This window comes from Oreochromis niloticus, linkage group LG7, assembly GCF_001858045.2.
Source record: "Oreochromis niloticus isolate F11D_XX linkage group LG7, O_niloticus_UMD_NMBU, whole genome shotgun sequence".
Lineage (NCBI taxonomy): Eukaryota > Metazoa > Chordata > Actinopteri > Cichliformes > Cichlidae > Oreochromis > Oreochromis niloticus.
Window position 1 is genome coordinate 13351373 of NC_031972.2, and position 16351 is coordinate 13367723.

A 16351-nucleotide genomic window follows, 5' to 3' on the forward strand; every position below is an offset into this window, starting at 1 on the left:
AAACCCTTTTCAGCCTCTTTTCATGTAATACCATCTGTATGAGAACACAGGGCTGTAAATGAGCTAGATGCTTTTAATAAGTAAAAGTTATAGCCAAATATAAGTAATAATACAAATGTTTTAGCATGAAAATAAACTGAATCTATGTAAAGCAAAAATACACATTTTGCAGAATCCTATACAGTACATATACATTTCCCACCAGGTAGGAAAAGCTGGACTTTCTCGGGAAGCTGCGTCAGCCCCAATTACCCCAAAAACTGCTCGACCATCGAAAGCCTTCTGACTTGCTGCTGCATTCACAGACCTTTACACTGTATTTATAAACCGTATTCATTATACTATAATGCACTTAACATTGCTACCTCTATTTATATAACTGTATTTATTATAGTGGCAACCAGCATTCCTACCACTTACTCAGTGCGCAATACTACTGATCACATTGCATCTTATACTGCACTGATCACTCACCTGCTCCTTATGTGGCATATTTTTGTATATAACTTGTATATATCTATCTTTTTTGTGTAGATACTTATGTTACTGCGCAGAAACTTAAGTCTATTTTATCTTCTTCTCCTATCCTAAAAGAATCTGAATGTAAATCTACATGGAGAGATGCCAAACTGTGTTTCATTGTTCTTGTAACAGTGACAATAGAGATCTATTCTATTCTATTCTATTCTATTCTATTCTATTCTAGTATGTGACTTGATCCTAATTATTGACTCATATATTCATTAATGTTTATATTACTTAAATGTTTCAGCTGGAAGTGATTCTAATTACCTATACTCTATACTATTGGGTAACTTTCTCTATAGTAAAATAGAATTATAGCAGATTCACATGTAAAAATCTGCAAAATAAGAAGTATTAGTATGGAAAACAAAGGACAACATTCACATCCAAAATCAAGCTGTAGTGCAGAGAGTAGAAGCAGAAAGCAGTGTAATATAGAAAAACTTAAAAAGAGTAAAACAGGAAAAGTATTAAGTTCCACTCTAAAGCAGGTTTCTATTAATGCTGTGATCCAGCAGCACTGGGCTGTGTGAGATTAACAGCACTCTAGCTCTCTAGCTTTTCCTGTTCTGCCTTTTTGAAGCTTTTTATATTTTTGCGTGAGCTCCAAAGAGGAACAATGATGAGGTTTAACAGTCTGAACCTCCTGGGTCATGGATACAAACACTCCCCGAACAGACTCCATCCTGTGGCTTCCTGACAAATCAGTCTGTCATAAATGACTCATCAATCATATCCTAACTCTCAAACATCAGCACATTTTTCAGATGCGCTACAGAAGCACTATATTAACCTCTGGTGTTAAAAACGCTGCTAGAGAAGCTTCGAGGGCGGGAAGGTAAGGTAAATGGACTACTCATTCAGTTTTGGTAAAATTCTGATACCACTGTAGGTTATAGGAAAACAGGGTGATCTGAGTCACCACACGTCTCTCACAGAGCATGTGGCAGTTATTACACAAAGGTTAGCTTGTTTACTCCTATGTCTTTTTATATTCGTTGTTTCTTAGTTTACTTCACCTAGATGTTTGAGCTTAACTGTGAACAGAATTAATGATCATTTTTACACTAAGAAGAAGCAGTTTTTTAATTACGCACGTGACATTTCTTGTGAATCAAGCTTCAAACATGCTGTTCTGTTTCTTACTTCCTTTAAAAACAAGGTCAAGATGTTATCTATCTGAGAAATGCCCGCTTGTATATTTCAGTTGAGGTTAAATGTGCGATTTTTAAAAATGTATTTATTTTAGTGACGCAATTATTCTTGTTGTGCCTTTTTGATTCTTGCTTTGTACTTACCTTTAAACTCATTTTGGTTAAAATCAGAACCGAAATATGATGTAAAAATATTAAAATATTTGTGTTTGTAGACTATAATGGCAGAAAGCAATATTTCTATTTTCTTTTAATGGACCGTGTAGGTCTTTTCTTCAAGACTTCTGATTTTGAATTTTTATTTTAAAAAACATATTTTCCAGTTCTAGCGGATTGATTTGTAATTTTTCAGATGACTTTTGCACCCAGTTCTTTGAAAGCATGAATAGAATTTGAATTTACAGCACACAAAATCATCCCTGCTCTTCTTTTGAGTCACAGTCACTTCTCTTGCTTTCTGATGCCTCCTGCACTTCAGAGCAAAGCTGCTGTTTGAGCAGATACAACGTCTTCGACTCAACAGTTCTATTTGTGGAAAGAAGAAGTAGAAACAAGGCTGTTTCTGCATACTTCAGGGGACCTACCGTTTCTTGTCAGTCTACGAGTCCTATGAACTGTGTCACACACTGTGACCCCGCCCCTCCATGCTCAGTGTCAAAACTCCCCCAAAATATTTCCTTCTCACACACGCTCAAGGGAGCAGCTACTGTGTGAATCATGATTGTGAATGGCAGAAGACTGTGGGTGTGAGGTTACGAAGGCTCCGTCTTGGTTTCAGTCTTTCAGACAGACCCAGGCGAAATGGCTGGTCGTAAAGCTCAGCTGGATTTTTCAGACTCTAAATGTTCTTCATGTGCAAGCCATTCATATTATATCATCCTGGGTAAGTGTCCATTTTTAAAAAAAAAAAAAAAAAAAAATCTGCCTTTCTACTTGATAAACTTCTTGTCTTGGTACAGCTCAGTCTTTCTGGAAGGATTTAAATCCATGATCATCTCTGTGTTAACTCCTGTTGTTCACATTCAAGGTCTGATTCTTGTTTACTACGCTACACTCTCCATGCATTCTCAAGTAACTTCAGGTAGGCTTACCATAACATTTCTAATTATTCATTGTCTTATTACTGTTTAAATATTGGTTAGCGCTGTGTGTACTGCAATTTCCTAGCATTCTGATTCACGTGAATTTGTGGAGCGTTTGTCTCATTTGACACAAGATGAAGAGTGAAAGACCGTAGTGGTAGTACTATATTTGCCCCACATTTGCACATTTAACCCAGAGTGTCACATGCCTTTTTTTTTACCCTTCATTCAGTCTAATACAACAACTCAGTCCAGCAGAGTATTTCACTTCGTCGATGAAATAACAGCTTAACAACTTATAAATATGCTTTACACCACCAAGATCACTAATGAAGAGAGAAGCAGTATGTCAGGCTCTGTTTACTGTACTGGACCCCACACCCCACATGTAAACTTCACACTTGATCCTCCCTTATTAAATGATACTTATATCAGAGGACTTGCATGATAAATATTGTGAACTTCCATCATACAGTCATGTTAAAAAAAGAAAGCTCACCTTCTGTCAGTTGTAAGGTTTTATTGTGTCCTATCAGAACGTAACAATAATTAAAAAATAATCATAAATCTGATTCTTAGCTTAATATCAGAGTTTTCTGGGTCACAAAGTGCAATGCAATTCTCTCTGCATGTGCAGCTTGTTAAACTGTAATTTACTAACAGTGCACATGAAGCCCAGCTGTACAGTTACAGCAGTGCAAACGTCGCAGTCCCACTGGAGTTTGCATATTTAGATGAGATGTGCATGCTTCAGTAACATCTATTAGATCATTGCTAAGGTCTGTTGTAATCTGTAAAATTAATTTCACTGAGATCTGTCGACCAATTAAACCCAAGCCCCAGGGTTTTTACTGTTTAAATGGATCTACTTAAAGGTTTCAGAGGTCTAATGTGCAGCCATTATAAATAAACAGCAGCGTAGAGAGCGCACTCAGCAAAAAATAATAATTAACTTGAATTTAAATGTTTATTTAACACTCTAAATGCGCTAAATCCCACAATTCAGCATCATTAACATTCTGCCTAATTTGCACCAATATTGCATTGTCCTGTTATAGTTTTTTCTGCTCTTCATAGATTTTTAACGGCATGTTATCTTCATCATCTGAAATGTCTTTGTTTGGAGTAGGCGCCACTCATAGTGAACTTTTTGTGCAGTGCAAGAGTTATATGAAATGTGCAACATCCCTTTTTATGAGAGCTGTACAGATCCTAACGCAGAAAGCCTGGGTTATCAGAGATACTTAATGATCAGCATTTTCATATCCATCATCTCTGACGGAAGTTTTAAGTTTTATTGAACGAGCTGACGCAAAGAAAAGAGAGACTGTGTCGAAATTCCCTCATAGTATAACTCTCAGGTCTTAAACTGGGGTAAATGGAACCTGAGGCGAACAAAAAAATAAATTACACGAAATGGAGAAACAATGTGTAAAAACATAACTAGTGCTTATGTCAAGTGTACAGCACTTTGTGTTCAGCTGAGGGCTGATCTGAAAGTGCTATATAAATAAATTGCTTGCTTGCTTGCTTACTCCTTCCATAGAAATGAGAGGGGATCATCACCAAGTGTGAGAACGTCCATAAAAGCAGATGTTCGGCAGTTTGCACAGTATTCTCGAGTCAAATGCAAGGTCATCTGTCGGACAGCTAATGCTTGGCCCAAAGTGAGTCGTGTAGCAGCAGGGCGATGATCCCAAGGACAGCAGAAAATTTAGAGTGACTGAAAAGGAAAAGCTCAATGTACTAAAACAACAATGTAAGAAGAGTGGAGCAGAATTTCTTCACAATGTATCGAGAGACTGATAAAGTCCCAAGCCATTACTTCAGTAGTGAGGTGTACTTAAGAAAGGGAGGGAGTTTGTAATTAGTTGTCTTTGTTTGTCTGTCTGCCTGTTAGATATTATTTTCAAATTTTGTGTGATGGTAGATACCAATAACAGCTTACGCTGATTTAATTTTGCTGGAAAACAGGTCCTGTAAAATATTTGAGATGCGCATGCTTCAGTAACATATATTAGATGATGTTACTGATCCTTAAAAACATCTCCAACTGAATTAACTGAGTATTTTGTGATCTGTATTCACATGCCATATTCATATGCAGAGAGCTGCAAGCCAAACGAGACTTCTTCCAAATACCAGCATTGTGGACTTCACCCAGGTAAAGAAAACACATACTGAGTCATCCTGAGGTGACCCATGATCTTTGAAATCAGACTTGAGACAGGAAAACCTTTTTGTTCTTTTTCTTTATGACTGTGCGCTGCCTCTTTTACAGATGGAGTCCGTGATTTGGACTGTTTTACCAAAAATACATGGTCCAAATTAAGATGCATGTGGAAACCTGGAAAACACGCATCCAAAAATACACATACACTTGTAATACAACAGTAAGTAGTGTTTTGTTTTTCCCTTTTTCCCTTACAACCACACCAATAAAAACCACGTTTTAAAAATGCATATGAAAATGTCCTTATTTGTAATTAACATCTCTTGTTTCTTCTTCTAGAAAAAAAAAACAAACCTATTATTGCAAAATTTATAAAAACATCACAAAATTTTCTGAAGACATCGGGTTCTTTAAACGCCACAGTGTGACCATTCAGATTTTTGAAAACAGTGAGTCAAAAAACTGCACCCAGGCAGTTTTTCAAGGTTCACCGGAGAGCCTGCGTAAGTAAAAAAAAAAAAAAACTTTTAAGGAGCAGTCCTTTGCTTCTTTTTCTCTCTGTATTGAATAACAAATTTAAAAATTGAGGAAATTTTTGGGATAATTTCCCTGACTGTTTCAGAGCGATGTGACCCTCCAAATTATGTGAAATTCACACGGCACTCTGGGAAACTGGACATAAATGTGAGATGGGATCAGAACGATGTCAAGCATATCATGTCTTACTCTGCCAGATACAAAGCACTGGGAAGCCTTCAATGGAATGAGGTCAGTTATTTACTAGGTAACAATTGACATCAAAACTTGCATTATTGCAGAGCACTACTGTTAAAGACCAGAGGTTTATCCACACGCATGCACAAAACATCAAACATCTTGTTCAAATGACATTCCTATGTCATTATTGTAGGTACTTAGTAGTGTGGATCAGTGAATTGATATCTTGTTCACTCCTGGCATACAGCTTGATGCCATCCATGTACAGGAAGTGGCTAAAGTTTGCTTTATTCCATAGTTGGTATCTGTAGCCAACTACTCTATCTTGTTAATGATGTGATTGAAGGGGTTCAAGCATATGCAGAGCAGCACTGGAGACAGAGCATCTCCTTGGTAAATCACACACTTTGTTCACTGAATTCCTCCTAAAGTTCCTTTTAGGCTCTTAGGGTCCTGTTGGTCTTGTAAAGTTTCAGGTATTAAGTTGTAATCTTTCTTGTAGTCAATCCAGGCAGTGCACAAGGTGGTCACTCTGGTCTTCCAGTCTCAAGTGACTGGTCTGTCCACCATGGGCTGCTGTTTTGTTCTGAAGTTGCTGCCAATTCCTTTCTAGGCCCCACCCATGTATTGAGCCATGTTTCTGCTCATCCATGTGGTGCAGCGGCAGGTTATTAGCCAGTAGTTAGATGGAACTAGTCCCTTCTGAGGATCTTTGGAGATCAGGACCCTGGAGTTCATCTTGTTTAGCCAGTAGGTATAAATCTTGCCTTACCTTGCCATAACATTTGTGAAAGACAGGGTTACTCTCAGGAGCGAAGTGAATTCTGAGATGGTACAATATTAGGATGGCACCTAAATATTCCATAGTGAAGTGTTAGTAGTAATATAACAAAGTGGAAGCAATTGGGAACAACATAAACTGAACCATGAAGTGGAAGGCTATGTAAAATCACAGTAGGGTGAGCAGAAGCTGAGGTGTATAGTGCACAGAGGTTTCCAACTTTCTGCACAGTCCATCACTACAGACCTCCAAACTTCATGTGGACTTCAGATTAGCTCAAGAACAGTGCGTAGAGAGCTTCGTGGAATGGGTTTCCATGGCTGAGCAGGTGCATCCAAGCCTTCCAACACCAAGCACAATGCAAAACGTTGGATCCAGTCGTGTAAATCAGGTCTCCACTGGACTCTAGAGCAGTGGAGATGTGTTCTCTGGAGTAACAAATCACATCTCTCTGTCTGGCAATCTGATGGACAAGTTTGCATGAGCTTGGTGTTTGCCAGAAGAAATGTACTTGTCTGATTGCATTGTGACATAGGTAAAGTGGTGGGGCAGGGATCATGGCGTGAGGATGGGGGTTTGTGTGTGTGTGTGTATACATATAATAACCAGCAGAAATGTCTAGCATATTTATTGGCTAGACTTACACTTGTAGCTTTGGCTCTGCAGTACTCTTGGGGGGCTGTGGATGGCCCGGGTCTCTTGGGCCTTTTTTTGCATGCCTCTGGCTCCTGGCGGCCACTTTTTCTTGCACGCCTTGGGATGTACGTAATGTGACTTTTCACCCTCATTATCAAGTTAATTTCCATACAAAGAAACATACACAGACGCTAACACACACACAGACACACACCTACACACACACAACAAGACTGTTGATTTGTGTATCTATGTTTTTGCACATTTTTCTCTTGCAGGTGTTGTTTGTGTTTTGTATGTTTTTTCTTACAGGTGCAGCAGTTGATGACCCATTGTGGGCTTTTTTTGGGGCTTTTTTCCCCCCTGCCTGTCAGCTTTGACATTGCAATATTTCACATGTAGTGTGAATAATAATAGAAATAATAATAATAAATATAACAGAAGTGAATGAATAAATAGATAACATTTAATTTAGAAAATCACAGAGGAGCCTACAGAGATTTTATAGAGCTCGGCTTGAAAAAGCAAATATGATTGGCACAACAGTGCATTCAGATCTTAATTCTAATGGCAAAAGCTGCCAGGAAAGGCAGGCTAAGACAGGCAGTTTTTGTACTTTTAACATCCTATACATAACTGCAGTTTTCTTCTGTTTTGAAAATCTAACACACACCATGTCTGTCTTTGTATTTGCTCTTCGGGTCTTTTCATCATTGACAGTTTTCCATCACCATACTGTATTAGAGTGAAAGAGGCATTCAAAAGCAGTTTTGAAATGTAAACAGCATCTGAAATAGCTGAATCTTAGATTTGCCTTTAAAGTGCAGCATGATCTGAGCTGGACTTCTATGATTTAAAAAGACTGGTGCTTTCCTTTCCGATACCGTATATCTATAAAAAACAAACAAACAAACAAACAAACATTGATAATTCAATTCAATTCAATTTTATTTATATAGCGCCAAATCACAACAAAAGTCGCCTCAAGGCGCTTTATATTGTACAGTAGATCGCACAATAATAAATACAGAGAAAAACCCAACAATCATATGACGCCCTATGAGCAAGCACTTTGGCGACAGTGGGAAGGAAAAACTCCCTTTTAACAGGAAGAAACCTCCGGCAGAACCAGGCTCAGGGAGGGGCGGGGCCATCTGCTGCGACCGGTTGGGGTGAGAGAAGGAAAACAGGATAAAGACATGCTGTGGAAGAGAGACAGAGATTAATAACAGATATGATTCGATGCAGAGAGGTCTATTAACACATAGTGAGTGAGAAAGGTGACTGGAAAGGAAAAACTCAATGCAGACAGCAACTCTCTTAGACAGATACATTTATCTGAGAGAGGGAGACAAAAAGTAGTCTACTAATCAAACATCTACGTAAAGGTCTACATGAAATGAGTCAGAGCTTACCAACTGACGTTAACTTCCCACACTTTAGTCATGTAGCAGTTAAAGTTGCCATGATGATGAGATTATGTCTAACTGAAAGTCAAATTTCTCTGAAATTAGGTTTGAGAAGCTTGAAAAGAAAGTAGACCACCATGAGCTGTGTGATTTTTGCTTTGCAACATTCCCTCTGATTGTATTTATCTTCCAGTCTAATTTAAAATAACAGCATCTTTTATTGATTTTCAATTTCTGCTAAAGAAAATGATTCATTTTGAATCCAGCCTGAATCCTTACACTCTGGAATTTACAAAGTGAACATAAGTTGTATTAAGGAATTCAGGTAATTAATATACAAATTACCTGAATTACTTGTAACTGCAGGTGTACTTGTGTTTCCAAACCTTAGTTTTTAACCTCTTTCTGAAGGCATTCTGATCTGCTCTCTGGGACTTTGTCGGCTTGCGTTTTTGCTCTGAAACAGTTTCTTCTGTTATACTCTCCAAAAACAAAACAAAACAGATGTTTATTTCAGATACTTCCCTAACACAACCACTGATTTCTGTGCTGCTTGCAGTCACCTGTAATATCCCAGAATAAAACGAAAAGCAGAGTGGAGAATCTGAACTCCTCAGTGGCCTACGTTTTACAGATACACTGCATCGCCAATACTAAATGTACACAGTGCCCATGGAGTGAACCATACACTGTGCTATCAGGTTAGTGTTTGCTTTCTACTTTGTTTTTCACTTCAAACTAGATAAAAGATTACCTGCTTATGTTTGAAGCAAAAAACACAGTTTCCTCTTTCAGAGCTGACATCACAGCCTGTCATCGTCAACTTTGAAGAAACCGACGTCCCCAATGAAAATGGTACTCGCCTTGTTTCAATAACCTGGAAGGTAATTTTTCTTCGAAAAAAATCTTCTGAGAACATGCTATTAAGCAAAAAGCAGAATGTAGAAAACACTCAGCAGCCACTTCATTAGGTACACCTGTTTTAATGTTTGTTAGCAAAAAATGTCTAATCTATAAATGACATGGCAGCAACTCAGTGCATTTAAGCATGGGGATATGGGCAAGATGACCTGCTGAAGTTCATACTGAGCATCAGAAAGGTAAGGAAGGGTGATTTTGACCATGGTATGGTTGTGGCAGATGGGTGGGTCCGAGTATTTCAGAAACAGCTCATATACTGGGATTTTATCACATAAACAACTCTAGAATGGTCAGAAAATAATATATTCAGTGAGCAGCAGTGCCTTGTTGCCTTGTTGATGTCAGAGGAGAATGGCCAGACTTCTTTGAATAGATCAGAAAGCAACTGTAACTCAAATACTCAGTCGTTACAAGCAAGGTATGCAGATAAGCTCTTCTGTGAGGCTTGAAGCAGTTGTGCTAGCAGCAGAAGAGGACACCTGGTGATATTTCTGTCAGCTGAAAACAGGAAACTGAGGCTACAGTTCACACAGGTTCAACTGAAGATTGGACAAATGCTGCCTGGTCTGATGAATTTTAATTTCTGCTGTGACATCACAATTTGCTGTAAACAATATGAAGGCGTGGGACCATCCTGCCTTGTATAGATGTTTCAGGCTGTTGGTGTAATGGGGTGGGGAATATTTTCTTGGCAGGCTTTCGGCCCTTAATGGTTTCTTGAACATGATCTCAAACCAGACCTCAATCCAATAGAGCACCTTTGGGATGCGCAGCCAACAAATGTGCAGTAACTGTGTGATGATGTCATGTCGACATGGACTAGAATCTCTGAGGTGTGGTTCCAGCCCCCTGTTGAATCTGTGCCATGAAACATTAAGGTAGCTTTGAAGGCAAAGGGTGGACCAACCCGATACAAGTAGCTGGTGAATGTAAATGCACTGTGCAGTCATAGCCGCTTGTTTTGATAATAAACTGTTTTTGATTGTTAGGTTTCTGCCAGAGACCTGCATGATGGCTACAATGTGACCATTGGGAAAGAGTCAGGAGAGGCCCCAATTGAGCAGATCAACACCACTCAGCCCAGCATCACACTGATTCTCTCCTACTCAGCTTATCGTGTGAGCATCAGGTCTTTCAACAACGTCAGCATCTCTCCAGCTGTGAGCCAAATAATACCCCTGCGTGAAGACATGGACAGTCAGTACTCATTTTTATCCTTACAGCTCTCTTAAAGGTGTCGTTTTCACCACAGATCTGAACAAAAGTATACATCCACAGGTATGGGAGACGATAAGCTCAACGTGACAGTCCACAATAACATATCCTTCAAAATCTACTGGACAGATTCCCTTCGCAAAAAATATGTGTGCTATTGTGCGGAGTGGAGGGAAGAGAAGACTAAAACAGCGTACAAGTCCTTTTACCTTAAAGGCAAAAACTACTATACTTTCTCTCCTTTAAAAGGTATGTTAATATTATGAGTTGTTGGTCAACACCATTTAAATGCCATTTGTTTTGACTTGCCTAAGACATTGTCCAATGATTTGTGAACTTGCGTTTAAAGCTTCTGAGTTAGAAAATCTATTGTCCCAATCAGTATTTATTCACTTATTCTAGAGCTAGAAAAACTGATTAGGTGCATGCATAGATACCTGGTATGGCTATAGATGTCTGTTTCTCCTCCTATAGATACCTGTTAATTAGAGCTATGCGTAGAGCTTGAAACTTGAACACTGAAAAAAGCGTACTTCATGCACAGTTTGTGTACTGCTAAATAAGCTTTTTTAATCACCACATGCCAGTACAGATAACAATCCACATACAGTGGATGTAGGCTGCTTGCTGACCAGCTTGGAAGCCAAATTTGGCACTCCACCCCAAACCTGGCTCCAAAACACTAACGTGGTGGAAACTTGAAAAGGAGTCCAAAACCAGTGTGACGTCAAGGAGGCTAAAATCATCGTTTATATACAGTTTATGGTTTAGATAAGGGGTTGGCAACCTTTCTGATGATGAGTGCCATCTAAAATTTCCTCAAATTCCTCCACAAAGTCAATGTGCCATATGATTGCATTAGCAATAAATTTAATAATGCTCTATATGAACAGTTACACACTATATAGAACAACTTTACAGAATTATAGTTGTTCGCAGATATCAGTGAATAGTTATCAGTTCAATCAGCGATCAATCATAATTCTTTTGATATCTCAAATATCCAGAACCCTTGAAGCCTTACAAGAGATACACCCTCAGTCTGCACGTGCGACCGAACAAGGACACCTGCAACATGAAGCATCTTAACAACAGCGAAAGAACGTTTGCAAGCACAACGTTTTATTTCATGGAAGGCAGTAAGGCAAACAAGCAGACACACATACATTACAAGCCACCAACAAAACACTCTGACCTCTTGAAATTGCTTTCCCGTGTCATTCTTAAAGCTCCTGTGAGTGGTCCCGCGAACATCAGCATTTACAATTTGACACAGAATTCAATGGTGCTGCAGTGGTCATCCATCCCAGAAGAAGACACCAGAGGTTTCCTACTGGGTTACACAATCCACTACAGTGAATACCACCCGTGGGGAACAGAATCTGAGAAGAGTAAGACACTTCCACTTCTTCATAAACTGCTAAATTTTGTTGAACATAATAATAGCACTGGCATCACATCCACTGGTTGCTCTACAGCACATGCGTTATCCTTAGTGAATTTCCTGTTTGTCAGCTGCTTTGTTTACTCTTCTCAGTTTCTAGAAGTTAATGAATGCTGTAATCACACTGCAGTTTTTAGCTTTGGTTTTAATGACCTCATACACTACTTGATGTAGCTATGAAGTCATAACCTAATTAACTCTCTGGATAGGACTAGTTTGTCAAGATGGCCGAGCAACCTAAAGATAATCTACTGTCAGCTGTTAGTGTTACATTATAGGCTACGTTCACACTGCAGGGGAAAGCGCATCAAATCCGATTTTTTTTGACCCTATGTCCGATCATGGTATGACAGTGTGAACAGCACAAATCCGATATTTTCAAATCCGATCTGGGTCACTTTCGTATGTGGTACTGAATCCGATACATATCCGATGTTTTAGAAAGCGACTGCTGTTTGAACAGTCATGTCGCATTAAATCCGTCTTTTACGTCACTGACACAAGACAGACGCCAATTTTCAGCGCCCGAGAAGACATCGCGAACGCTTCCTGGCCATCCGGTGTAGATGTCAGTGAAACTGTTGGGAAGACAACGTGAACATTTTATTTGTACTGTATAATCTGCAGATTCTGACAGAAATCTGCAACTATCCTTTGAAGCACCGCTCCTCTCTAAAACAGCAATAAGGATCATTATTAGGTTATTTACATTATTATGTAAATAACAAAATAACTTAAAGCAAAAATTGGGAAACGTAAAGTCCGAAGTCTTTATATTAAGGAACATCAGTCAAACAATTCTGTTTGCTCTGGGTCTAAACAGAGCGCGTTGTGTGTGACATCCTCTTTTGCGCATGCGGGCCGCTTTGAGGGTTCACACTAGAGCGTGTTTGTTGTCGCATTTTATTTGTAGTGTGAACAAGCAGACAAAAAAATCAGATTTGATCAAAAAATCGGAATTGAGCGTTAAGACCTGCAGTGTGAACGTAGGGCTGCAAATATGGGTGTGACTTGTGTCATTCATTTATTTCTGCAGCTCACAGTCAACCACTCACATATTAAAATACTCCAAAATCATTTGACCGCAAAGCCATTCTAGCTATTTCAGCAAGCAAATATGCTCATGATGACAATATTTTCATACTCAACTGCATGCGTGTTCATGGAGCTTGCATTTTCACCTGCTGGACATCACCACCTGAAGTTTAACTGTCTTCAGAACATTGCAGAGGCCTTATTGACAGTATTTGGCTCTACATATCTGCGTGAGCAGATTTTCTCTCACACAAAGAGTGTCCTCAGGTAGCCGTCTGAATGCTGGACACTCGAAGACTTGTGTCTCTGAGTGGGAGACCAGAGATCACATTAACATGTGTCTCTCTGGGATAGCTGTGGCTCAGGTGGTAGCGCAGATCAGCTACTGACTGGAAGGTTGGTGGTTCGATCCTTGGCTTCCCCAGTCTGCATGCCAAGTATCCTTAGCAAGATACTAACCCCAAGTTGCTCTCCGATGCATCCATCAGAGTGTGTATATAAGGAAGTGCTTGTGTGAATGGGTGAATGAGGCATGTTGTATAGAGCGCTTTGAGTACTCCAGGAGAGCAGAAAAGCGCTATATAAGAATCAGTCCATTTACCATAAAGACTAACATGCTCATAAAGACAACAATAGTATGCTTATAATGTCAGTACTAACATGCTTTTAATGTCAATGCTAACATGCTCATATTGATAAAAACTATCATTTTGATTGCAGATATTACAGTGGATCCAAATTTGAACAAGTACGAACTAAACGATCTTACAAGCGGCACAACATACCAAGTCGAGATATCAGGTTTTACCTCTAAAGGAACAGGAAAACGAAGTGCACCCAACTATTTTAAAACGACTCAAGAAGGTCAGTCAAGTAATATTTCAACCATCAACTGTACATAGAATTAAATTTCTATTTTTTTTGTTTGTGCCTTCATTTTATTTTATTTTATTTTTTGCACAGGAAGTTTTAGATTCACTAGTATTATTGTAGTCGCTGCAGTTGTGGCCACTGTGCTGATATTTGGACCACCAATAATAAAAAGGTACAACTTGTCAATCAATAGCTGGAACAAGATTCCACCCAAGTGGCTAATTAGCTATGTCTACCACTATGCACAAGCTTTACCTTAACTATTCCTTTAATGCTTTTTAGAGCAAAAGTTGTCCTCTGGCCAAGCATACCTAATCCCGGAAAGAGCAATACAATGCAGAAAATAGACAGGCCCTGTGAACTGGTAAGTATCAGCTGTGACAAAGCACACAAACAGTTTTAATGTTGTGGAAACCTAAAACAACCTGAAACTTATTATAGGGAACTGCTATTATAGTCCCATTGCATCAGATGAAATATGTTGTATAAAATTAAATACGTCAGTGTATCATTTGGTCACATAGGAACTCCTTGAGGCAATCAATACTCTGAAGGCTGAAGAATGGGAAACAAAAAGTCTCCAGATAATTGAGAAAGAAGCTGTTGCCCCTGCCACGATATTGCCAGCAATGCTACCGCTTCTTTGTGGCTTAGACAAACGGGGAGATTCACCAGGAATTACTTGTAACTGGATCCAAACAGAGACAGATGATGCAACTGGCGAGATATCTCCTAACAATACTACAGACACATTGTTGGAAACCCAGCAGACAGACCTACAAAGTTTTCCTTTTCCCTTTCCAAGTGGCTATACCACGATGGAAATGTTTCAGCAGGTAATGCCACAGAGCATCACTGCCATTACTCAAGACATGGAAAGTGACCCAGAGGACACAGACCTGACTGTATTCAACCCTAAGCCAGGACTGGAATATGTAAGACAATTTAGCACCAGTCCAGCCTCGGACAGCGACCACTTGTCCACGATTTTGTGATAAAGGTCAAACTGCGGAGCATAAAGAGGAAAAATCACTACGTGAACAAGTTAGTCTAAAAGGCTAGTAGTAAGAGCTGCTGCCCCTGACTGTTTCTGCTGTGGCTTATGAAGAACAACAATTCAGATTACCAACAACATGGATTCATTAGGCTAATAAAATCAGCAGAATTACCAAGACAGTGTTTATATCACATTTATGTAAAAAACTTAACCAAAAGAATGGCATACCAATTGTTAGAATTGGAGTAAAAAGACAAAACATCCTCCCAAAAAGTGCACTTAACCATTACCACAGTACGTCTCTGAATACTCTGTCTGAAACTGCTTTGTGCATAGTTGGTCTGTGAACATACAGTATTATCCTGTCATAATAAAATTGATGAGATCTGGAAAGGGTTCTGAGGCCTGCAGAATTTAAACTTAGAATAACTTTTGTATCTTTGCTGAAGTTGTGCTAAATATTTATTATAAATAATATAACACATTTAAATGATATGATAAGAACACTGCATTGAAAACAAGTATATCACCAGGTGGAGTTTCCCCTTTAAAATTTAGTAAAGTACCTAAAAAAGCTCAAAGGTGTTTTGGATACTGCAAACACAACAAGCACCTAATTCTGATCCCTACTGTAAATGAGTAAATAAATGACTGCAAATGACAACTAAAAAAAAATATGTGAAATATTGGCGCATATATCAGAATATTGGATTTGTAAATCACCAAATATCAGTATTTGTCTTATGTTGTAGTTATGACATATATACATACATATACATATATATTTTGACACTGTACTACTACTACCAGCCTCAGTAGTTGGAGAAGACAACTCCCTTTGCAGGTGCTGATAACACCAAGGACACAAAACAGCATATCCATTGTTCCAGTAGGTTTCATAGTGAACCTCGTGATGTGTGGTATGATCGGTATTTGACTTCCTCCCTCTTCCTTGGAATGCATAAAGGAGTGGGAGCACCACCATTGTGTTTCAGAGCTTTCATGACTGTAGAACTGTAATGTTTGATGTGTGTTTGCTCTCCTGCGTGCAGTAATTAAAATAGCTTGGCCACAGCTGATTGCGTTTCAAACTTTATTAACAGAAAATGTACACACACCACAATGTACACCACAATGTACACACACATATATACATGTGTATATATATCTATACATACCTGTATAAATAATATACATATACATGACTACTCGGTCTACCAGTTGCCGGGGTTTTGGGCCTCTGGTCTTGACCCATGTGCCTGTTCATCTTAGCCGCTATGCTGCCTGACAGGAGCTTCCATGTGGTACTGAGGCAGGTTATTGGCCAGTAGTTGGATGGGACAGGCCCCTTCTGGGGGTTCTTGAGGATCAGGACTGTCCGGCCTTCGG

General features: G+C 39.1%; 1 protein-coding gene across 2 annotated transcripts; it reads left to right on the plus strand.

Annotated features, from left to right (window-relative positions):
• The first annotated feature begins 1952 nt into the window (after window positions 1-1952).
• LOC100695669 (interleukin-31 receptor subunit alpha) lies at window positions 1953-16041 on the plus strand. Of its 2 annotated transcripts, XM_005454469.4 has the most exons (16): window positions 1956-2562; window positions 2707-2760; window positions 4869-4925; window positions 5043-5154; window positions 5274-5437; window positions 5557-5702; window positions 9037-9178; window positions 9273-9361; window positions 10388-10595; window positions 10677-10862; window positions 11621-11752; window positions 11843-12004; window positions 13813-13956; window positions 14056-14137; window positions 14248-14329; window positions 14490-16041. In XM_005454469.4, exons 1-16 carry the CDS (start codon window positions 2481-2483, stop codon window positions 14958-14960), a joined length of 2313 nt encoding a protein of 770 aa, XP_005454526.1. In that variant the 5' UTR covers window positions 1956-2480; the 3' UTR covers window positions 14961-16041. The 2 variants fall into 2 exon arrangements, with proteins under 2 accessions (XP_019216211.1, XP_005454526.1); XM_019360666.2 differs by having other exon boundaries at window positions 1953-2562; window positions 11621-12004.
• The last annotated feature ends 310 nt before the right edge of the window (window positions 16042-16351 follow it).